The sequence below is a fragment of the Panthera uncia genome, chromosome B1, assembly GCF_023721935.1.
Source record: "Panthera uncia isolate 11264 chromosome B1, Puncia_PCG_1.0, whole genome shotgun sequence".
NCBI lineage: Eukaryota > Metazoa > Chordata > Mammalia > Carnivora > Felidae > Panthera > Panthera uncia.
This window is the reverse complement of record NC_064811.1, coordinates 167,855,186-167,881,484: the sequence shown is the minus strand read 5'-3', so window position 1 is coordinate 167,881,484 and position 26,299 is coordinate 167,855,186. Positions and strand designations below refer to the sequence as shown.

Below are 26,299 nucleotides of genomic sequence, written 5' to 3'. Positions count from 1 at the left end.
AAGAAGATCAAAAAAGAAACATGCTCTATTTCTTTCTTTGCTTTCGAAATGTTGTACATTGTAGTCTCAGTGTTTGGCTACACATCTTGGAAGAACTTAGAATTCTGGTCTCGCTAGACTCTGGAGATCTTGGAAGAACACCGCCTATGGAAACAAAGCATCAGAGCGCGCACGGTCTGATTTTGCTCAAGGTCACTTAAGAACAAAAGTCACACCATGATAATGCTGTATATATTGTCTCATCCTTTCTGGTTTTCTGTGAACATAGGCAAAAAGACGTCCAAGAAGCTCAACACATAAGAAGTCTCAAATATGATGTCCGGTTAGACATTTAGTAGCCCTTTTCTCATCTCCGTATTTGCAGACGTACTATTGGCGTAAGAAGCTACTTCTCAGGATAAGAGACATTGAGGAAAGCAAAGTTTTCCGTTTACAGCCATGTAAATATTTCTAGACTAATTTATTATTTTAAAACACAGGCCCAAGAAATAGGCAAAGAGATTAATCTTGCCCACAACAAAGGTCATGGTGATATTTTACTTTAACCTCTGTAATTTTAGGGCAAACTGGTGCATGAATCTCTGAGTCCAAGTCAGGTACAACTACGACCCCCTGCAGATGTGTGCTGGGGGGCCATTCCAGATATAAAAATCAGAACTGATATTATTTTGGAGGTGCATTACACTCTCATCAATCTGCCAAAGAGCTGGACTCCAACTATAGGCTTTGGAAGGTTCACTGTTCTGAGTTCAAACTGAAAGTTAACACTTATGTGATGCCGGGAAGCACATTTATAGGCCATCCACAGACCTTAGGAGAAGCACTGCTATTATAGGAAAATGAAGTGGGTCAAGTGGGTACCATGGTTATATACATAGTAGCCGTAAGGGCACCAGAAGAATTGCCGAAAGATTCCATTGCTCCAAAGGTGTGTTTTCGTAATTTAATTAGGATAACAGGACTATGGTTAACACAAGGTGAAGATCAGTTCGGCTCCACAATTATTTATCATTTTCTTATAGGCTGAGTAGTGTGATAGGTATTTTGAATTACAAAAATATGATAAAAATGCCCCCCACCCCGCTTTAAAGAATGATGTAGTACTGTACGTAAATCCCAACCTTTACTTAGGAATATTAACGCTGTGATAGATTAGTTATTTGTCATCTTTAACAGCAGAAGAGATGCTCTTGAGAGGCTAGTCACTGGATAGGGACACTCTGTTGAGGGAAAATATCCAGGGAATGAGGATATTCTTTTCCACCGGAAAGGTTGGTTTTGGTGGCGCATTGGAATGACATAACATGGAAGGAGTTAGTGTTGGATGTTGATAAGTGAATCAATTCTAAAAGTACATTGCTTACCTAATGACATTTTCAACCCTGCCCAGAATTGGAAATATATCATATGTTTACTTTCTAGTATTAACCAATACTAGAAAGAAAGAATATGAAAAAGTTCACTTAGAAATTTTACGCATGGCTAGACATAACGTTTTGTCACTGTGTACTATGCAAAAGTCAATTGTTTTAAAAAGTATTTGGTTGCTGTTCATTTGTTTTATTTTCTTTTTTTTATAATCCACCTAAGTTACACAGGAAAATAGAGAACTTACATACCTGAGTAACAGAACGTGATCAAAATTATTCCTTTTTTTAAGGAATATTTCTTGCCAACTTGAGAAACGCAATAAGGTATTTTCCATGTTTGAATCTATGTCTATTTTATCTCCATTTGTCCACATTTCAAGGCCAACCAATGTCACATGAATGTCCATGGTTTTATAAATCTGTTCAAAGGGGAAGTAAGTTTTCACAGAGTCAAGTTACAGAAGGATCCTTCATCGTTACTATATTCCTTTATATTAAAATAAGTACTTTTAACATGTGAGGTACAGGGGTGCCTGGGTGGCTCAGTCAGTTGAGTGTCCAACTTCGGCTCAGGTCATGATCTCGCAGTCTGTGGGTTTGAACCCCGAGTCGGGCTCTGTGCTGACAGCTCAGAGCCTGGAGCCTGCTTCGGAATCTTGGTCTCCCTCTCTCTTTCTACCCCTCCCCCACTCATGCTCTGTCTCTCTCTGTCTCAGAAATAAATAAACGTTTTATAAAACAAAACAAAACAAAATATGTGAGGTACATCAACAAAAAGCACAGGCCTTATTTTACAAATGGTTATTTTGCAACAGAATGTAGAGTAAATTGGCCAGAATCCTGGGTGAATTATCATGACCAACAAAGACACTTGACTAAAAAATCATATTCCCTTGGCACCTCTGGGTGGCTCAGTCTGTTGAACGTCCGACTTCAGCTCAGGTCATGATCTCACAGCTAGCAGGTTCTAGCCCCACATCGGGCTCTGTGCTAACAGCTCAGAGCCTGGAGCCTGCTTCGGATTCTGTGTCTCCCTCTCTCTCTTTGCCCTTCTCCCACTTGCACACACACTCTCTCTCTCTCAAAAGATAAACATTAAAAACAATAAATAAATCAGATTCCCTTTGAGCTGTCATAAACTTTACAGACACTGGGCTCAAGATGTGCCTAGAATAAATAATTTATTAAGGCTCTGAGATTATAACTGACCTATGTGAATTCACTAACAGTGACACACAGAGGAATAAATGTACCTTATTTATCTCTCCATTTAAGTCATTAGCTGGTTCTACGGCAGATTAGAAGGTTGATAATGATTTTCAAAGACCAATAGCTTAGCTGCCATATTTTGTTTGATTTTTGGAACTACTTTGTAGTCTGAGAAATCTTACTGGAGATTGCTCAAAACAGGCACAAATTGCTATAGCCCATAAGCCTTCTCACCCCTATTCCCATTTGCTTTTGTAAACTCTAAGCTGGCAGATAGTTTGATGTCATCACAAAAGAACATAAAGTTTTAGTACACATTATGAGGATTTTGAGACAAAAACTATATATAGCAGCCAATACAAAGTAGATTGAAAGAAAGAATGAATAAGAAACTGAATGGAGAGCTCACAGAATTAGTAGAGGATGCAATCGTTACTACGAAGCGTATCCATATTCATGGATAAAGAAGATATGGTATATAATGGAGTGTTACTCAGCCATCAAAAAGAATGAAGTCTTGCCATTTGCAATGATGTGGATGGAGTTAGAGTGTATTATGCTAAGTGAAGTAAGTCGGTCAGAGAAAGACAAATACAATGATTTAACTCATATAGAATTTAAGAAACAAAACAGGTGAACACTGGGGAAAGGAAAAAGAGAGAGGCAAACCATAAGAGACTCTTAATTATGTAAGAGATTAATGTTATCATTTTGTTTTTTTATGATTTTAATTAGCATTCCTTTTCTTCCACTCAAAGAAATCTCTTTAGCATTTTTTGTAAGGCAGGTCTGGTGGTAATGAGCTCTCTTCCTCAGCTTTTGTTTGTTCAAGAAAGTTTTTATCTCTCCATTACTGAAGGACAGCTTTACCAGTCATAGTATTTTTAGTTGACAGTTATTTTGATATTACATCCTCTCTTGGCCTAAAAAGTTTTTGTTGATAAATCTCATTTGTAATGGTAAATGTATAGTCATTGTTAGATTCTGCAATTTGGTAATAGTGGTATATAATTCACGACTCTAGTTTAAAAGCTAAAAAAATGAACATAGCAAAAAAAAAAACCCATAAGTACAATGTGCACAATGCTATTTGTTACAAAATATTTAAAAACCATGTAAATTATAACAGCAGGAATCTAACATGTAAGGAGAAAAAGGAGAAGTGCAAAGTACATGAATTCTAAGTTGTTATCAGGTTAAATCAGGATGTGATAAGTTTGATATCTTATGTAAACCTCATGATAACCACAAGGGAAATTTTTCTGGCAATTATACAAAGGAATACAATAAAGAAGTCAAAGTGTACTGATACTAAAGATATCAAAACACAAAAAAAAGACAGTAGGATAAGAAATAGGGAAAAATGGATCTACAAAACAACCAGAAAACAATAAACAAAGTGGCAATATTAGGTTCTTACCTATCAATAATTACTTTAAATGTAAACAAATTAAATTCTTCAATCTGAAAGACATAGGGTGGATGAATGGATAAAAAAGCAAAATACAACAATATATAGCATACAAGACACATTAGCCCTACAGACACACATACACTAAGAGGGAAGGAATGGAAAAAGACATTTCAAGCAAATGGTAACTAGAAGGAGAAAGAAAGAAAGAAAGAAAGAAAGAAAGAAAGAAAAGACAAGTAGTTGTAGCTATATTTATATCCAACAAAGTAGATTTTAAACTAAGGGCATTAGTCAATAATAAAGTGGTCAATATATCAAGAAGATATAACTATATAACTATATAACTATATATATATATATAAATATAAATATAAATAACTATGTATATATAACTATATATATATAACTATATATATATAACTATATATATAACTATATATATAACTATATATATATATAACTATATATATAACTATATATATATATAACTATATATATATATATATATTGGGCTTTTTGGTGATGGCATAGAGCCTGCTTGGAATTCTCTCTCTCCCTCTGTCTCTCTGCTCCTCTTCAGCTGTGTGCACATTCTCTCTCTCTCTCTCTCTCTCTCTCAAAATAAACATTAAAAAAAAACTTGAAAAAAAGAAAACAAATATACAAAGAAAAACCAGCAGAAATAAAAGGAGAAATAAACAGTGAAGCAATTATAGTTGGGCCTTTAATACCCCACACTGAACAATGGATAGATCAGACAGAGAATCAATAAGTCAACAGTGAATTTGAACAATGCTTTAGCCCTAATGGACCTAACAGACATATATAGAACATTCTATCCAACAACAGAATACATATTCTTCTTATATGCACATAGAATATTTTTGTGATAGACTATATATTAGGTTTTAAAACAAGTCTTAGCAAGTTCAAGAAGACAGAAATCATACCAAGTATCTTTTTTGAATATAAAGGTATGGAACTAGAAACCAATAACAAGAGGAAAACTGGAAATTCATGAATACATGAAAATTAAGCACACTCTCCTGCACAATCAATGGATCAAAGGAGAAACTAAAGGGGAAACAAGAGTTTCTTGAGAGAAATGAAAATGGAAACACAACTTATAGGATGCATCAAAAGCAGCTCTAAGAGAAAAGAAAGTTCATAGCCATAAATGCCTACATTAAGAAGTAAGAAAGATCTCAGATAAACAACCTAACTCTACACACTGAGGACCTATACATTCTTCTAAGATCAAGTACAAAACCAGTACCCACTCTTAGCAACCCTATTCAACATAGTACTGGAAGTTCTAGCTACAGCAATCAGACAATAAAAAGAAACAAGGGTATCAGAATTGGTAAGGAAAGTAACATTGTCTCTATTTGCAGCCATGATTTTATCTATAGAAAAATCCCAAAGACAACCCAAAATTGTTAAGATCTACTCAATGAATTCAGTACAGTTGCAGGATACAAAATTAGCAGGCAGACATTTGGTAGCATTTCTAGACAATAACAGGGAAATTTCTGAAGAGAAATAAAAATATTTATCCCCCACATACACGAACGTCAAAAATAATAAAATACTTAGGAATAAAGTTAATTAAGGAGCTGAAAGATATGTATGCTTAAAAGTATAAGTCGATAAGATAAATCAAAGAAGACACAGATAAATGCAAAGGTATCCTCTGTCCATTGAGTGGAAGAATTAATAATGTTAAAATGCATATACTACTGAAAGCCATCTATATAGTCAATGCAATCCCTATCAAGATTCCAATGACGGTTTTTATGAAAGTAGAAAACAAACTCCTAAAGTTTATATAGAACCACAAAACACCCAAATAGCCAAGAAAAAAAAAAAAATCCTGAGACAGACAAAGCAGGAGCATCACACTTCCTGATGTTAAATTTTATGTAAATCTAAAGTCATCAAAACAGTATGGGACTACCATATAAAGAGACAAATAGTCCAATGGGACAGAATCAAGAGTCCAGAAATGAACCGAGGCATATACAGTCACCTAATACTTGACAAGGAAGCCAAGAACACTCAGTGGACAAAACATTATCTCTTCAATGTAAGACGCTGAGATGATTGGGTATTCACATGTAAATAAATGAATGAAGATGAACCGGTAACTTATGCCATTCACAAAAATGAATTCAAAGTGGATTAAAGACTTACATGTTGAGTCTTACTATGAAGATCCTAGAAGAAAACAACACTAAAGCTCCTTAACATGGGTCTTGGTAATGATTTTTTGGATATGACACCTAAAAGCACAAGCAATAAAATAAGAAATAAGAAATGGGACTGCATCTCAAGGCTTCTACACAGCAAAAGAGTCCATTAAAAAAGTGAAAAGATGGAATGGGAAAACATATTTACAAGCCATATATCTGACAAGGGGTTAATATCCAACACACCTAAACAACCCATCAACTCAATAGCAAAAAACATACAAATAACCTAATTCAAAAATGGGCAAAGTACCTAAACAGACATGTTTTTCAAAAAAGATGCATGAGGGGCGCCTGGGTGGCTTGGTCGGTTAGGCATCCGACTTCGGCTCAGGTCACGATCTCACGGTCAGTGAGTTCGAGCCCCGCGTCGGGCTCTGTGCTGACAGCTCAGAGCCTGGAGCCTGTTTCAGATTCTGTGTCTCCCTCTCTCTCTGCTCCTCCCCTGTTCATGCTCTGTCTCTCTCTGTCTCAAAAATAAATAAACGTAAAAAAAAAAAAAAAGATGCATGAAAGGCCAATAAGTACATGAAAAGATGTTCAACATCACTAGGCATTAGGATAATGCAAATTAAAATCACAATGAGGTATGATCTCATGCTTGTTAGAACGGCCATCAACAGATGCTGGTATGGATGTGGAGAAAAGGGAGAAAATCAATCAATAAAAAGAAACAGGAAAAAAACCCATAGGTGACTATGAGATAAAACTATTTCACACCACATTGTTCCTCCCTTTTAGAAAAATATGGGGAGGGTTTTTAATAGCCATAGAAATAGGCTTAAAGCTCAGAGAATATCTACTTCTGGCTCAGATGTACAAAACCGGAAATAATATCGCTTCTACCCTGACAGAAAGAAAAAGCCAGAGAATCTACAAAGTCATATCAGATCGGACCGTAAGTTAGCTGAGGTAACAGGGCAAGTAAGATGATGCCTGAAATCTCAGGAAAGATTGCTTCTTTAAGGCAGAAATGGTACTGGAGTATCTCCCAGCAGCAGAGCATGCTGAGCGCCATACAAGACATAAGAAGAATTTACCAGACATTTTTAAGGAATTGCTAAAGGGCAAGTATGTGACAGAATGAGTATAGGATCCTCTGAGAGACACAGGCATAAGGAATCTCACACCTATGCTCAGAATCTTCTCCATGGGCCTCCTCTGCATGCCCATGAAACCATGGAGGGCAGAATGGGAGACTTGGAGGTCCCCTCCTTTGGTGGGATAGGCTTGAAGGATGACAGAAACTGCTGACTTGGGAACATCTTTGAACCTACCAGACTCTTGCTCTCCAGAAAAACAAAAGCACTAAGCTGCTGTGTGACCTTCAGAAAATTTTTTTTTTCCTGTTCTTATCTCATTGTTCCTTCTTTCCTCGTGCTCACTACGGGCTTAGTTTGCTCTTTTTGCAGTCCCTTAAGGTAGAACTTTAGTTGTTTATTGATATTTTCTTTTTAATTGATATATGTTTGCATTTATAGCTATAAACTTTCCTCCCAGAGCTCCTTTTGTTGCATCTCATACATTTTGATAGGTTTTGTTTTCATTTTTTTGTACCAAGATTTTTTTCTTATGCCTTTCATTTATCTGTTGGTCCACTTGTTGTTCAGGAATGTGCTCTTAAATTTCTGCATATTTATAAATTTTCCATTAATCTGGCTGGCGTTGCTTTTTTACTTTCATACCACTGTGTCAGGAAAAGATACTTGATATCATTTCCATCTTCTTGAATTTGTTGAGATTTGCTTTGTGGCCTACTCTATAATATATATCATGAAATGTCTCTTCTGCTCTGGGAAAGAAATGGTGTATTCTGTTGCTCTTGGGTGAAAAATTCTGCATATACCTGTTGGTTTCATTTGGTCTATAGTGTTGTTCAAATCCAGTCTTTATTGATGATCTGTCTGGATGGCATATTGATTGCTGAGGGTAGGGCATTTTTTTTTTTATTCTCCCAGAACTCAAGTGAAAACCTATTGTTACTGAAAGAAGGGAAAAGAAAAACCAGAAAAACAAACAAAAACCTTCTGCCCCTGGAGGACAGACAGGAAGCTGTCCTAAGGCCAGAGCCTTCTAGGTCTCCTACCAGTGAAGGAAGAACATAAACGATGAGAATAATCTACCCAAAGACCCCATGGGCAGAGCTTTCCTAAAACGGGATAGATCAGGGTAACAAAACTCTCTGGGTCCCCTAACCAGGCTAGAGATCACTGAATTAACAAACAAAAACAGATTACTACTGAAGGAGAGATAAGAATTGTGAGTATAGACCTTTCAGCTCTGGCTCTTAACAAAGGCCTGAAGTTAAGGGTGAAGCGGGGACAAGGTGGGTGAAGCGGGGACAAGGTCTCCAACAGTGCTAGGTTCTGGAACAGTGATTTTAAATGTATTAATGGATTTGATTTATGCATGATGAGTTTTCAAGTCTTTATATGTTGCTTTATAAATTTTGTGGTTACTAACCAATATTTGAAATTTATTTAGATGTTAAATGTCATTCACTTCAAAACCCAAAATCTCAGAGCTGTGTTTCCTTTATTGCCTTACAGTTTTCAATGGATTTTGGTTCATTAGTCTATGCAGTGAATTTCTGTGTTTTGGGCCTTCTCAATACTGAGCTTACCACAAAACCCAGGAGATATCTACCCTAAAAGGTATTTTCCATTTGTATTCTTAGATTGATTCAAACGTTATCAGATCTTACCATGTTGACAAAATTGACCATTCCCCAAATTCGATTCCTTATTTTACTGTGAGGATGATTATTCCTGCGACACTGGAAATAAAACATCAGATCAACATTCATTAATAACAGATGATATGAACTCAAGCAAATACTTCACCCACTGTGAGATATTTCCAGGGTGGGGGGGAAACTTATTGGTATTCTTTCTGGTCAGCTAAAAATCGTGGCAATTTATGCAGAATTACATTTTTGATATGAAATCACTACATACAGCAGTTTCTAAAGACATGCTTCAGCTTAGCACTATTTTTAAGATTTTCTTCATAACCTTGTTCCCTTTTCACATCACAACATATTGCATTACGTTGATTTATTAAACCAACTGATAAGTGTTCTTTAGAGTCCATATTTATCATGCTGATGAAGCAAAACTTATTGAAGTGTCACAGAAATCCTTATATTGCAAAACAACCCGGAAACTTTATCAGCCCTTCTGTATCCATGGTAGTAACAAACTACGGAATGTAATCAAAGACCACCCTGGAGCCAGAGATGTGATGGAGAGGGGCAGGAAACTGTGACACCCCTTCTCTCCAGGGAAAGGCTGAGAAAACAAAGCGGACCTTCCTGCTCCAGCCTATTCTGTCTTTTGTTCCTAAGAAATGGACTCCCCATTTGTGGACCTTGTTGTTGGCATTATCTATTGAAACCTGATAAAATATACTTTATAATAACAAAAGTATCCTGTAGGGATAAATGCAAATGATCAAGCTTGTTTCATAATAAGAATAAAAAGAAATATGGCTTTTCTGAATCCTACAAATATCCTCTATTTACTATTCCACTGCTCTCCTGTTGTCTCACATACCTAAATACCTCAAAGATATAACGTTAGACTCTCTTCACTTATCTCTCATTCATCCCTCAACCCACTACTCATTAGTTTAACTGCCTCTATTCCACGGAAACTATTCTTGACAGGCACATAAATGTCCTCCTGCTTATCCAGTCCATTGAACACCTTTTCCTCATCTTCCTAGTCATCTCATCTACCTTTAATATTGACCATTTTATCTTTCAAGAAATTTCTTACCACCTTTGTGTCCAATACCCTATCCCTCCTAGTGTTTCATTGTACAGAGGTTCCTTTTTTCCACCATTCCCTTAAATTCTGGGTGGCAAATATGGTTTCACACCAGAATTCTTGGTGACCAGTTGGTAGAGCTTGCCTAAAATACAGTTGAGAAAGATCCTGAGACTGGGGTGCCTGGGTGGCTCAGTTGGCTAAGTGTTGGACTCTTGATTTTGGCTCGGGTCGTGATCTCAAGGTTCATGAGATCAAACACTGAGTCAGGCTGTGGGCAGACCGCATGGAGTCTGCTTGGGATTCTCTCTCTCCCTCTCCCTCTGCCCATCCCCAGCTCATGCTTTCATGTTCTCTCATAAAATAAATAAATGCACTTAAAATTTTTTTAAATCTTTCTATTTTTTAAAATGTTTATTCAGGGGCGCCTGGGTGGCGCAGTCGGTTAAGCGTCCGACTTCAGCCAGGTCACGATCTCACGGTCCGTGAGTTCGAGCCCCGCGTCAGGCTCTGGGCTGATGGCTCGGAGCCTGGAGCCTGTTTCCGATTCTGTGTCTCCCTCTCTCTCTGCCCCTCCCCCATTCATGCTCTGTCTCTCTCTGTCCCAAAAAAAAATAAAAAAAAAATTCAAAAAAGTTAAAAAAAAAAATAAAATGTTTATTCATTTATTTTGAGAGAGTGACAAAGAGAGTGAACAGGGGAGGCGGGGGAGAGAGAGAGAGAGAGAGAGAGAGAGAGACTCCCAAGGAGGCTCCGTGTTGTCAGCACAAAGCCTGATGTGGGGCTCAAACTCATGAACCATGAGATCATGATCTTAGCCCAAACCAAGAGTCAGACACTTAACTGACTGAGTCACCCAGAACCCCCCAAGTGAGTATCTTAGAGATCATAGGGATAGGGTACTTTATCAATCAGTGATTTCCACCAATGGGGGTAAGGAAGACAAATGCGTACAGAGTCTTTGCATCCTTATTGCCAAGGCTTTATTAATGGTTAGTCTTCCCCAGTATCTAGACACCTGTGTTCTGCTTATCCTTTCAACTTGCTGGGTCTGGTTGTATACATCCATATCCTTACTCACCTGCTTAAAATTCGTCACATTGTCTTCAAGATATGTAAACTCCTCAACATGTTTTCCAAAAGCTGCCTTTGTTTTTCTATTCTGTCTTACCAGAATACAATAACTCTACATTGTTCTTGCTGTTGCCCTTTATAATCAGCTAACATATACATGTATGTATGTATGAATATATTACTCATATAATTATAAATATATACATTCAACACTCTGCATCTAGCATATTAGATGCTCATTAACTATTTGTTAAATGAAAATGAATGATTTACTATAGGAACTTCTCTTAAAAAAATTTTAATATTTAAAGACAATATTAAGGCAGCTTATGTGAGAGTTATGCCCAGTTTAATGCCCCTAAATCATATCAAGCAAATATTTGCCTAGTACCTGGGGTAAAATATTAAATTTAATAAACTGTTCTTACTTTTTACTAATAACTTATTGTTAAGAGCAAAGAAATTATTTTAGCACTCTTTTAAAAGTGAGTTAACATGTTCTCATAAACATGTTAAAGTAAGCCTATTTAGTGCCCAAAACTTACCAACTTCTTTTTTTTTTTATAAATTTGACAATTGTAGTTTCTCCTCATTTTTAAAAATATGCAATAATATTGTGTCTTTCTTTTAAACTAACATAGATCCCATTTATTTTGTTTTATTATGGTGACTAAAAATTTCAGTGAATATGTTAAAATAAAATGTATTGACAGTGAAAATAAATGTATCTTATTCTCACTTTTGGAGGAAAAAACCTCCAACATTACAGTTTAAGTTTAATATTTATACAGGATAGAACGATTTCGGTAAATGTTTATTTTCTTCCATCTTTTACTTGCTAAGAGTTTTATCAGAAATATTTGAGATGATTTCATTCCTGGGATAAACCATTGCCATGTAAACTTTCTTTGGATCTGTGCAAGGACTGGGTTTTCAACTATTTTGTTAGGATTTTGCAGTTGTTTTGGTAAGTGAAATCGTCTTACAATTTTACTTTCCTGTCTGGATTTGTTATCAAAGTCATCATAGATCGTTCCAGTAATGATCCTTAAGAAATCCCTCTTCCAGATATCCACACCCTTGTGTATTTCCCTCCAACATCGATTCTAGGCTTGACTCTATGGCTTTGTTTGGCTAAGGAGACATTAACTAATAATTGTAGTACAAGCAGGAGCTTAAAAAGTCTTACGTACTGAAGCCTGGCCTCTTTCTTGATATTTTGATGCCCAGCTATCATATGAGAAGCACAGGCGAGCCTACTGCTTACGTGGCCAACTGACATTGGTACTACATATCAGTCAAGTGTCTGAAGCCATTTTTACACCAGCCAGCTAGCCCAGTGGAACTGCTATACAAGCGAACCACACTAAGCTTGGGGTTGTTTGTTACACAGCAGTAGATATCTAATGCAAAAGGTATAATAACTGTATAACATGTGCGAAGAATTTTTCCCTTTGCTTATTCTTCAAATTTGTTTGTAAAAGATATTATCTGTTAAAGCAAATTTTGGCAAAATTTGTGTTTAAATGCATGTGAGCCTAGTGTCTTCATTTGTTGAGAGACTGTGGACTGGTTATTTAATTTTTAAAATCCATTACAACCTTTTTTGGGTTTACTATTTCTTCGCAAGTCAGCTTGGTAACATTTTACTGCATGCTTCTGCTCGTAACTGTATTGGCACAACTGTATTGACGTGTAACCTGTACTATATTTATAGTTATGCTTCCTTTTACTTCTAATTTTATTTGTACTTTTATTTTTTTTTAATAATTATTGTCAGGGATTTCTCTATTTTACCAATCTATTCAAGGAATGAACATTTGGCTTTGTTGATCTACCAATTGCTTCTTTTTGACTCATGTCTTTTATTAATTTCATGCATTATTAAGATTTTTTTCTCCTTTCTATCCTTTTTTGATTTATTCTGTTTCATTTTATAACTTTTCCAGTTAGACTCTTAGTTCATTAAATTTTTCTTTCTCTTTCATAGAAATGTCTAAAACTACAAATATCCTTCCAAATACTGCTACGCCTCCTGCATCTAAAGTTTTCTCTATACCAGTCTTTTCTTTTTGCGGCTATAAATGTTTCATAATTTCAGATTTGACTTCTTCAGTCAGTTAATATTTGGAAATGTATTTTGCTTTAGTTTCCAAACCAATGATCATTTAGTGGCTTAATGTATCAATTTTTGTTATAACTTCCAATTTGGTTGTGGTTTAAAAACAAAAGTGTGCTCTTTATTATATATCTATTTTTTTCTTTTTTTTTTTTTAAATTTTTTTTTAACGTTTATTTACTTTTGAGACAGAGAGAGACAGAGCATGAACGGGGGAGGGTCAGAGAGAGAGAGGGAGACACAGAATCTGAAACAGGCTCCAGGTTCTGAGCTGTCAGCACAGAGCCCAACGCGGGGCTCGAACTTACGAACTGTGAGATCATGACCTGAGCCGAAGTCGGACGCTTAACTGACTGAGCCACCCAGGCGCCCCTATATCTATTTTTTTCTATTTCTTTTTACTTTCTTTGTGGTCAAATACCAGTTTAATTTTTGGAAGTATTTTGTTTGCATTTGAAAAGATTATAGATTGTCTATTTTGTGTGTTTTGGAGATTCTACCAATTGATTATATCAAAACGATATTTATGTGACTCAGATCTTTTCTACTTGTGTTGAATTTTTTCCTACTTTACCTAAAATTTCCTGATAGAGGGGAACTGAAAAAAACTTAATCTGCCTGTAACTCTGTTATTTTTTGTTGTACATCTTTTTTGACTCTATTTTTAGGTATATAATCTGAAATATCAGTGGCTGGTTTACAGTTCTTGGAGAGCTTATTCTCCTTCCCATTATGTCAGTTGACTCTTCCTCATGTGATTAGTTTTATCTTAGATTATGAAAATGTCTTCATAGAACATTTTTGACTTGAGCTGTAACAGTTTATCAAGTTTCTAATCAAGTTTTACATTAAAAGCTTTGCTTGGCATTTCTGTATCTAAAGAAAAATATATCACGCTCCATATCATTATATGATACGTGTTTAACATTTTTGCTTTCCTGTGTGTAATATATTCCCTTCCTATTGCTACAAACAAACAGAACATTCCTTTTCTCTTTGCAGTTTCAGTAGGGAGACATTCTCCGGTTCCCTTTTCAGAGACGGGGCAGCTCATCATGGCTCTGGGCATTATTCAATACATTCTATATACTATATGTCACCAAGCCTGTGAATTTTACTTACTGCTCTGACAAGAGATTCTCTTCTCATTTTTAGGACTTGGAGATTTTCTGTGTTTTCTTCTGAGCTCAACTATAGATTGTGCACATTTTTTCAATTTTGTGTATGTTGTTCATCATTTCCATATGCTCAGAAAAAGGAGGAGAATTCTATTTTGGCTTAGTCTTCTATACTGCCAAAGGACCTTATCATCTCTTATATAAATCTGTTTGGGGAAGCTAAAAACAACATTGAGCCCAAAATGGAATTCCGATTAAAATATTTTTTTCTCTTTTTTAGGATCACTATAGTTTTATAAGTATGAATGAGGAGCAAATATTCATTTGAAAACTTACCACGTTATCATCAGCAACAATGAACAGTTCCACATACTTTTCTTTATGGGTGTTCTGGAAATTTATGAAAAATTTAATAGAGTATGGTCAATGTTTCTCATTTCACGTTAAAATTTTCATGGTAAGAAATGTTAGTATTATTGATACAGGAAGGTGAGGAAGAGGAGTATAACTAATAATTCCAGGAATTTATCTAAAGAAAGCCCCATATATTATTAAAACATGTGGCCCTTTACATCAGATCGTCTTTCAGGTAAAATAAGTTGTATTTATTGCAGCATTATTTACAATGGCCAAGATATGGAAGCATCCTAAGTGGCTATTGGTAGATGAAAGGGTAAAGAAGATGTGACACACACACACAAACACACACACGCACACACTGATATTATGCAGCCATAAGAAAGGATACGATCTTGCCATTTACAACGGTATGAATCAATCCAGAAGGTATTATACTAAGTGAAATAAGTCAGACTGAGGAAGACAAATAACATTTCACTTAGGTGTGGAATCTAAAATTCAAAATAAACGAATAAACAAACAAGTTAAACCAGAATCAGACCTATAAATACAGAGAACAAACGGATGGTTGTCATAGGGAAGGAGGGTGTAGGAGGCAAAATAGGTGAAGGGGCGTGGGAGACACAGGCTTCCAGTTATGGAATGAATAAGTCATGGAATACAAGGCACAGCATAGGGAATATAGTCAATGGCATTGCGGTATCGTTGCATGGTGACAGAGGGTAGCAACACCTGTGGTGAATGTAGCATGATGTATGGAGATGTTCAATCACTAGGTTGTACACCTGAGCCTGATGTAACATTGTCAGCTATACTCTAAATAAATAAATAGAAGAGTTATAAATAAAGAATCATGAATACAGTTTTTAACTTTTTTTTTTCATTTATAAAGCAAATAGCTTTATAATAGCTAAATAGCTCATATAAATAGCTCATATAAAAAGGACTCAACTCATCAAGAGTGGAGAGCAAATCGTGGGACTGGCTAATAGGACTGACTGTATTCCTTCTACTCCTCTCCTGTCTCTCAGTCTCCTACTTTGTGGTAGTCTCAATTCCAAAGAAATGTATAAAGGTTGCTAATAACAGATCCTTATTTTTTATAAATCAACAATACCAGAAAATTCTGTCTTCAGCTTTCAATGTCATCTGTTGAGGTACATGCATATTCTCCGAGTAATAAACCAGAGGCATATTGTTCAAAGATCTAACTAAGTCATTTTGGGAGGGACTTTTTTTTAGTGATCATTTATTAATTGATTGAATCCATCAAAAACATCAGTTAGGCACCTACTAGGTTTCAGACACAATCTGGACCATGGATACGTGAAGCAGATGGGCACTCATGGATCTTTAAAGGCTAACACCTCGTGAGGATTTGAGGTGATATGAACTAGTCATACAAGAAAGCTTAAAACACATAGGACTCTCATGGTGCAATCATCTGCCAGAAATTGAACTTGCGATTACTCTTAATTGTCCTTAATAATTAATAATTAGAATATTTGGCCTGATGAAAGGGGCAGACCTTGACTTATTATCAGCAAATCCCCCCTCTCCCAACAAATTGATGGCAGCGACGACAAGGGGAAACAATAGCTCGTAGAGGTTTTAAGACATTGCAAATTTCATTCTTTCCAACCACTTGTAGCCCTGATGGTATAAATCACATGTAGGGTTGCAAAAATTCCCGTTCCTTAAAACTGATGGGACAAACTGAGATTTGCTGTAAGTAACGAACATTTTCTATGTTGATAAAAAGTTTGACATTTTAGATTTCAAACAACGAAGAGTCAGACTCAGGTGGCATGTATATTTCACTAGTTGTGCTCATTTCTCTCTTTTGAGATCAGAAAGGAAATAAGAGGTGCTTATCCTGACATTAAGATGATTTTTTCAAAAAGGCACTTACTTCTGTTTTGAGGTCTTCCACCATTTTAATAGCATCCTTCGGATCAGTTGTCCTGGTAAAATTGAGTTCCGTACAAGAATAATTGGCAGCGAACTGTGCCTTTGGATTATATCTGAACACAAAATGTTGTCCCTCATCTGAATATTTCACTGGTTCGATGAGGTACCTTTGGTTATATACCCTGAAGAATCCCCTACAGAAAATGGAAATATGATGTATATTCAATCTATACCATTTTACTACTTTATTTCTCACCATATTTCTCTGTTCCATTTTATTGACTTTGCCTAGCTAAGAAAGGAAACTGTAAGACCAAGGCCTCATGAGCATCTGGCTGCACACATATTCTGAGTGATAAAAAGGTGAGGTGATATGTGGCCTTTGAATCAATAACGTGCATAAGAATCAACTCCTCTGGATTTTCAGAAGCTTACCAGCCCAATCTCTACTTTGAAATCTCAGAGTTCTCACAAATATTTTGTGAATTTTTATGTCCATCATGCTTTAATTGTAGAGTAACTATATGAAAGCACAAATACTATTACATGGCAATTTTGTCATTAAAAGAGTCTTTATTCTTGAATATATGGGGATCTACTTAAGTAAAGTACTCATAAATGAAGGCGGAAATGTCTTGTTCTCCTATCCTGCTACCCCACATTTCCTCTTTTATCCTTAAGCCCAAGATCTATAAGGAACTGATACAGACTATACTTCTGGCTTTTTTGATTTCTAAAGACTCTAAACTCCTGAAGAGCAAAAAGCTGTGAAGTGTTGTGTTGTGGTGGGAATTCACAGGACTAGAAGTCAGGAGACCTGGTTTTTCCATAGAGTTCTATCACCAGCACATTGAATGTCCAGAGGCTAGTCTCTGATTTCAGTGTCTCTGACATGAGAGGACAGGCTAGATTATTCCCAGCAGTCTCTGAATCCCTTGACAAAAAATTTGTCTTGCTTAGGGCTGTGCATTAGACATCTTTTTGTCAGCAATGGACATCAGTGATGGGCTAGAAGGGCTACTCATGCTGAAAATATGCAGTAGCTTTTTCCCATGGTTTTTTCTATTTATAAGGCTGTTTGAAAGATGAAAAGCAAATGTCTCTGAAAATGCCTTAAGCAAACTTATTAACAAAATAGAGAACTGTGCAATACCTCAGACCATTACATGTGCTGATACTGGCAGAAGAATCAAATTCATGTATGATGGATCCTTGGTAAAAACAGTGATCCTAAAATAGATGAAGAGACTATTGATATAAATACATATGCTCATATTGCATAGATATCACTATACACGTATTTTACGTTCACAATATATCAGCATTGCATTCTCACAAATCACACCCATGCTCCTTCATGTATTCGTTCATTGCACTCTGTCATTTGGAAAATTTTGAACTCCTTCAGAATCCTTTTATTCTAATTGCATTGTTACTTTGTATGAAGCAGGATGTGGATTCTTTCCTCACAGATTTAGGAGTATATTAGTTGATGAATCCAGTCTCAGAAATGTGACCCTTTTCCATTTAAGTATTTCTCCTTTCATCCACCCTAAAATGTCTACCAAACTACCCTTCTCATGTTGTTATTATAATTTTTCCCCAGTTGCCTATGAAATCAGTCCAATTTAAAAAAAAAATTTTTTAAGTTTATTTATTTATTTTGAGAGAGACAGAGACGGTGCGAATGGGGGAGGGGTAGAGAAAGAGGGAGAATCTCAAGCAGGCTCTGCACCATCAGCACAGAACCCATGCAGGGCTCAAACTCACGAAATTGTGAGATTATGACCTGAGTCAAAATCAAGAGTTGGACACCTAACGGACCGAGTCACCCAAGCGCCCCATGCCAATGTTGTTGATGATTGCTAAAATTAGGTTTCGCTCTCCAGCCAGGTCCCCTCAAGCCCTTTCCTCCTGCGGCCTTGCTTCAGTCAAGATGGTATCCCTGTCACTCCCTACATGGTGCTCTGCCTGTAACAGTTCCATCAGGTAATCACCTTTTCCATTTTGTCCATTTTGTCCATGAGTGACACTCCCTGTGTGATCGCAGACCCTCTTAGGCCAACAGCCACCCCCTGCATAAAAGCATGTTGCCCAGTTTTCTTCCATTTCTATTTTACAAAGACTGCCTGAAGGTTTACATTCCATGATTGACACATGCCTTAACCAGGAAATAAATAAGTTTTTAGAAAGTATACTTTTGGTGAAAAGGAATAATGTCATCTTCGGTTAGAAGGCTACAGAGGGCATGGAAAGGGAAGGAAGGCCGTAAAAATAGAACCTGTATCCACTGGAATATTATTGATGATAAATGAACAAAAATTCATTTGGAGAATGAAGGAGAGACCACAATGTTGGTGCAGCAGAAGGCCTAGGCCGGGGAATAAGACTCACATAAGGGTCAATTGGATGGAGGTTTTAAAATAGTTTCATGTCGTTAGTTTTTATCCCTTTAGCCTGATGACAATCTCATCAGGGTGCCTTCTACTTCTTTGGTTTCTGCTTTATCCTTTCTCCAGACTTAACACCATTTGGGGTACACAGAAGTCAGTTTAGTTAAGAAAAAATACATTAACAGTCATCAATCTGCTTGTGAGATAGTAGTCGGCCTCCTTTAGAGTTTGAAGGGTCATGTTTTCTATTCTAGAATGATTCGTGACAGTATTCAATGTAAGATTCGCCTCTGACATAACATTTTCAGCAGCTGCCTGTACAGCTGGATTGCGTTTCAAAATCCCATGAGAAAATTTCAGAAGACAAGAGAAGGTTCCATAAGATACCGTGGTGGAAGGGTAGCTGGTGACGGCCTCTCCTTTTATAGAGTAGTAGGTTTCACTGTAATTTGAGGCTAGGAACTCCCTGGAAAAGAGGGCAGAGAGGTAGTGAGATTTAGTCAGTTTACAAAGATAGCAGATAAAACCAATTATGGGGAAGAGAAGCCTTGAGGCTGTTTCCAAATCTCAGCACGTTCCTCTCATGATAAAAACACATAAGCAAAATCAACCCCACTCACACGAAAAGGCTTTCTGCCCAGATTTCATGATTTGGTAAACACTAGAAGAGACTGAAAGAGATTCTGGGAGCAAGTTGAGAAAAAAACTAGAGAAAATACTATCTAAGTAAAGTCATATATATATATTTGATACAAAATATATTTGACGTGTATATCAAATATACATAAAATGCATATATCTTAACATATATTAACCCAACAACTATATATTCAGATAAAAGCAGTATGTATTAATCATAATAGAAATTTAGAAAACACAGAAAAGTATCAATGAAACTCGCTACAGAGAGACAACCTCTGCTAATATCTTCATGTAATTCTTCTTGTTTTAGGTTAATTTGTTTATTTTGAGACAAAGGGAGGGAGGGGCAGAGAGAGAGGGAGAAAGAGAATCCCAAGCAGGCTCCCTGCTGTCAGGACAGAGCCCGATGTGAGGCCCGAACCCACGAACCCTGAGATCATGACCTGAGCCAAATTCAGAGCCAGATGTTCAACCAACTGAGCCACTCAGGTTCCCCTTCGTGTAATTCTTTATAGTTTTTTTTTTCTCTGCACAAGTTAAGGGATGGCATTCTGAGCAATCAGTTGAATGACTCTATTTTCCCACATGCCCTGTAACAAATCCCATGGGTATCCTCAGACCAAGAACTAAGGTCGTATATCTCAACTCTCTCAGTACGTGAATGCAACAGAAGTACATAGGGAATCATTGGATTCTTCTTACACCATTCTGTAATTTACTTAGTTCTATCTGAATTACCCTATGTGGATAATAGCCATTCTATTTTAAGATTTACGAGGCCCCAAGAAGAAAAGTGGAATATTGGCTCTATTAGAGAGGAAATGGTGACGGAGTAGAGAAAGCCCTGGTATCAGAACCATCACTTGGGTTTGAATAGAACGAGCTCAAAATCACTTTGGAGAGGTAATACGTGCACTATCTTATATGAACGTGCAAAACAAACATTTGTGTAGTTTGTAGAGACATAAACACGTTCGTTATTAAAGTTGACATCATCCTCTCGACATAGCTGTTTACCCAACAATCTTACTTTGTTATCTCATGAATTTGAAAACAGATAGTTACAAAACACAATAAAGAAAATATTGAACTTAAATTAAACATATCCACCTGGGCGATGTTACTCACCCTTCCTCAAAGAGCTGGCAGAACAGTCACAATGTGCCCTACTCCAGCAGAGTCAGTAGATTTCCCTTTATGTCCATGCTTCGTGGACACAACCTGCCTCATTCTCAGTAACTCCCAAAAGGTAGGATTATATGTTCAGCGTGCAACCAGAATGCACATTTTAATGGGGTGAATCATCGTGGGCATCGCTTTTCTTTCCCCAAAACTATATTCAAAAATTTTATTTTCTTAGAAAACAGAGGATCCCACATTTTTCCGATGTATGAATACAAAGTACTAGTATCTCATTTTTTTAAATTTTATTTTGAAATAATTATAGACTCATAGGTAGTTACAGAGATAGCGTAGCAGAATCTGATGTCTGTGCACACCTCCCTCAATTTCCCCAGCAGTTACATCTCACATAATTATAGTACAATAACTATACTATAAGAGCCACTATAAGAGCCCGATGTTCAACCAACTGAGCCACTTTGTGGTTGTTTCCAACAAACCCAGAAATACACACTAGTCTAATGCATGTTTGTGTTCACGTGGCATTTTATCATAGGTGTAATTTGCACCACTGCAATCAAGATACAGAACTATTCCACCAGAAAATGACCTCTCATCTCTCTCACTGATCCCAGGAGTACAATTGCTTCCCCTGAGGGAGGTTGCATGTTTGTTCTTTTTTTAAATTGCCAAATTGTTTTCCAGAGTGTTATATTATTTAATATTCTCATCAGCAATGTATTAATGATCCAGTATTCCTTATATCCTTTGCCAGCTTTCTGGCGACGTAATTATTGTTTTAGGTTTAGCCATTCTAATTGAATGAAATGATATTTCATTATAGTTTCATTTGCATTTCTTGAATGATTGATGATGCCACACATCTCTCAAGTGCTTATTTGTCACCCGTATATTGTCTTTGGTGAGATGTCTCTTCCTACCTTTCGCCTATTTTCTGATTGAATTGCTTGCTTTATTATTGTTGAGCTCTGAGAACTCTTTATTTTTCCAGACGCTAGTCCTCTGTCGGTTTGCCAATGTCTCCTCCCAATTTGCAGCTTGTCTTTTCATCCTCATAATGAGACTTTGGTAGAGTTAAGCACTTTCAATTTCAATGAAGTCCAATTTATCAACTTTGTCTTTTATTAGTCATGTCAAATGAACTGATGTCAAGTGGAAGAATTCTTTGCCTTAGCCCAAGATCCTAAGATATTAGCTGTTTTATCTAAATGTATTATAGTTTTGGATTCTACACTGACACCCATGATCTATTTTGAGTTAATTTTGACATGAATTTGGTAAAAGCATTGAGATTTAGGTTGAGTTTCTTTTTTTTTTTTTTTGTATTTTTTTGCTGGATAGTTTCAGCACCTTTTGCTGAAAAGATTCTACTTCCTCCATTGATTTGCTTTACAAACTTTGTCAAAAAAGAGTTGGCTTTACTAGGGTGGAACTATTTCTGAGATTTCTATTTGATTCCATTGATCTCTGTGTCTATTGTTCTGACAGTCTGACTCTCTCTATAATAGCTCTCAAAGTGATTACTCCTGTTTTTTTTTTTTTCTTTTTTCAGATTTCTTTTAGCTACTCCGGTTCCTTTGTCTTCCCCTATAAGTTTTGGAATAATCTTGTCTATATTTATAAAAAGTCTTATAGTAATTCCAGTGGGAATTGTGATAACCCTATATATCCACTGGAGAAATTAACATCTTTCCCATGTGGTCTTCCAATTTAGTAATACAAAATAAGACCCCACCTATTTACATCTTTTTGATGATTTTCATCAGAATCTTGTAGTTTTCAGTGAACAAGCTTTGTATTTAGTTCTCTGATTTGAAACAGTTTTATTTCTTTTTGAACAGTTGCAAATGGTGTTACAGTTTAAACTTCAGTTTCCTCATGTTCATTGCGAGTGTTTAAATACAATTGATATTTTTATGATGCAATATTCTGTGACTTTGCTGAATGCACTTATTACACCCAGAAGATATTTTTTGTTTGATGCTTGGTTAGCCTGTTAGATTTTGTAGAATTTTCTATGCCAACCACTGTATGTCATCTGCAAGTAAGGACTTTTTTTTCCTTCTACCTTTCCAATCTATATGCCTTTTATTTCCTTTTGTTTCTGAGTTGAACTGACTAGATGTCCTGGGAATATGTTGACTAGCAGTAGTGAGAGTGTACGTATTTGCCTGGTTCCAGATTTTAGGAGGAAAACATTCAGTCTTTCACCAATAATAATCCTATGGCTGTAGGGTTTTGTAAATACTCGCTATCAAGTCAAGGACATCCTGTTATATTGCTAATTTTCTGAAATGTTTAATCATAAATGATTGTTGTATTTTAGCAAAAGCTTTCTTCTGTGTCAATTAATGATATCATGTGATTTTTTTTCTTCTTTCCATTGTTAATATGGTAAATTATGTTGATTAATTTTAGAATATTGGGCCAGTATTGTATTCCTGGAAAAGATCCCATTTGGTTATGGTGTATTATCCTTGTTGTGCATTGTTGAATTCTATTTAATTTTGTTTATACTGTCTTTGTCTGGTTTAGGTATCAAAGTAATGTTGGCTTCATAAAATGAGAAGGGAAGTATTCTCTGTGTTTTCTGGAAGACATTGTATAAACACCGTAAAGTTTAGTGATATTTTTCATCCACTCTGCCATTTTCAGTATTTATACAATTTGAAGTAATTATTAATATATTAAGACTTAAGTCTGCTATTTTATCTTTTGTTCCTGTTTCTTCTTTTCTCATGTTTTAGTTTCCTTTTCCTGCCTTCTTATGGATTGCTTAAATATACTTTCAAATTCCATTTTGATTTATCTATAGCGTTTTTCAGTGTACCTCCCTGTATAGGTTTTTCAGTGGTTACTCTAGATAATACATTTCATATATGTGTATGTATGTATATAGAAAACCAACCACGGTATGTCTTGGAATTGTTTGAGATTTATATATTGGAGATTGTCTGAGTTTATCCTGTTTTGAAGTTGTTCAGCTTCTTGAACCTGTAGGTTTTTAGTGTCTCCTTTGCCAAATGTGGGTATTTTCAGTATCAAGATATTCATTTGATATTTTTTCAGCTCCATACTCTTTCTCCTCTCCTTTGGGGTCTCTGATGACCTCAGTTTTTCATCTTTTGTTTTATTACCACATATTCCTGAGAGTGGCTTTTTTTTTTCAGAAAATTTTCTTTGTTATTTAGATTGTGTAATTTCTATTATTCCATATTCACTGATTATTTTCTCCTGCCGTCTCTGTTCTTTTTTGTTTTTAATGTTTACTTTGAAAAAGAGAGTGAGAGAACATGTGCACAAGTAGGGGAAGGGCAGACAGAGAGGGAGAGAGAGAATCCCAAACAGCCTCCATGCTGAGCACAGAGCCCAATGCAGGGCTCAATCTCACAATCATGTGCCTGGGCTGAAATCAAGAGTCAGATGCTTAACAACTGAGCCACCTAAGCATCCCTGCCCTCTCCATTCTGATATTGAGCCCATGCATTAGAAGTTTTATTTTTTCCATGTATTTTACTTTTCAGTTCTAAAATTTCCTTTAGATTCTTATTTATATCTTCTATTTTTTTCTGAGGTTTTCTATCCATCCCCTGAGACATTCTATTTTGTTTCATTTGTTTCAAGCATGTTTATAATTGTTCACTGAAGCATTATTTTTTAATGTCTATTTCCTTTTTTATATTAAATATAGTTTATTGTCAAATTGGTTTCCATACAACACCCAGTGCTCATCCCAACAGGTGCCCTCCTCCATGCCCATCACCCACTTTCCCCTCTCTTCCACCCCCTATCAACCCTTAGTTTGTTCTCAGTCCTTAAGAGTCTCTTATGGTTTGCATCCCTCCCTCACTGTAATTTTTTTTCTCTCCTTCCCCTCCCCCATGGTCTTCTGTTAAGTTTCTCAGGATCCACATACGAGTGAAAACATACAGTATCTTTCTCTGCCTGATTTATTTCACTTAGCATAATACCCTCAAGTTCCATCCATGTTGCTACAAATGGCCAGATTTCATTCTTTCTCATTGCCAAGGAGGATTCCATTGTATATATAAACCACAGCTTCTTTATCCATTCATCAGTTGATGGACATTTAGGCTCTTTCCATAGTCTGGCTATTGTTGAAAGTGCTGCCGTAAACAGCAGGGTACGAGTGCCATTATGCATCAGCACTCCTGTAGTTTATTTATTTTTAAGAGAGAGAGAAAGAGCAAGCAGGGGAGGGGCAGAGCGAGAGGGAGAGAGAGAGAATCCCAAGCAACCTCCACAGTGTCAGAGCAGTGCCAGACATGGAGCTCAGTCTTACAAACTGTGAGATCATGACCCGAGCTAAAATCAAGAGTTGGATGCTTAACTGACTGAGCCGCCCAGGTGTCCCTGTTCACTGAAGTATTTTTATGATGGATGCTTTGAAATTTTGTCTGATAATTCAAAGGTAAAATTCTGCCAGCAGACCCTGTACTACAAAAATCAGTAAAAGAAGTCATTCAGGCTCAAGGGATTGGCAGAAGATGGAAAATTGAATTTCTAAGAATAAAAAGATAGGAAATGATAAATAATCCAGGAAATAAAATTATTTTTTCATTGAATTTCTTTCAGGTACACATGACCACTTTAAGCCAAAATTATAGCCATGCATCATGGAATTCATAATGTTTACAGATGTATACATATCCAAACTAACATAAAAAATCGTGGTCTAAATAGACTTATATGATTGTGAAGTTTTTACATTTTATATTAAATGATACAATATTAATTTTAAATAAATATTGTAATATCTGAAATAAAAGCTTAAACCTAAAGCAGAGAGATATTTCTAAAAACCCAATAGATAAATAAAAAGCCAGTAAGGAAGGTAATAAAAAAATCAAATAATCCAAAGATCCAAAAAAGAAGACCAGAGAAACAAACAACAACAATAAAAAACTCAGACAGAAATCAAATATTAAATACAACATATCATTCAAAACATTAAATGTTAATGGATCAAACATTATAATTAGAAATCAGATTGTCAGAATTTGCTAAAAAACAGCACCCAACTACTTGCCAAATTACAAGAGACACATTTTAAATAGAAAGACAGATATGTTGAAGGAAATGGATGAAAAATAATACATTACACAAAGAGTAAATATATGAAGGCTAGGATATTATGTTGATATCAGGTAAAATACACTTCCTGACAAGACAGATATTGTATAATGTCATAATGATAAAAGAATCAATTTGCCAACATAGCTGGAGGTGTCATAAATCCAGACTTTAAGTTATACTATAAAGCTGTAGTAATCAAAACAGTATGATACTGGCATAAAAAAATACACATAGATCAATGGAACAGACTAAAGCCCAGAAATAAACCCACAATTATATGGTGAATTAATCAACAAAGGAGGCAACAATGTGCAATGGGGAAAAGTCTCTTCAATAAATGGTGCTATAGGGTTGCCTGGGTGACCCAGAGAGTTAAGCATCTAACTTCGGCTCAGGTTATGATCTCACAGTTTGTGAGTTCAAGCCCCCC

The 26,299-nt window shown here is 36.1% G+C and overlaps 1 protein-coding gene across 1 annotated transcript in view; it reads right to left on the bottom strand.

Moving 5' to 3' along the window:
* ADAM7 (ADAM metallopeptidase domain 7) overlaps positions 1-26,299 on the bottom strand; it is a 65,984-nt gene that overhangs the window by 25,895 nt on the left and 13,790 nt on the right. Inside the window, exons 4-9 of the mRNA XM_049630083.1 lie at positions 19,375-19,453; positions 17,748-17,824; positions 16,596-16,788; positions 14,660-14,713; positions 8,947-9,018; positions 1,620-1,789 (exon numbers count right to left, since the gene is read on the bottom strand). Of these exons, the coding sequence (XP_049486040.1) occupies positions 1,620-1,789; positions 8,947-9,018; positions 14,660-14,713; positions 16,596-16,788; positions 17,748-17,824; positions 19,375-19,453 (645 nt within the window). The remainder of the gene's footprint in view (positions 1-1,619; positions 1,790-8,946; positions 9,019-14,659; positions 14,714-16,595; positions 16,789-17,747; positions 17,825-19,374; positions 19,454-26,299) is intronic.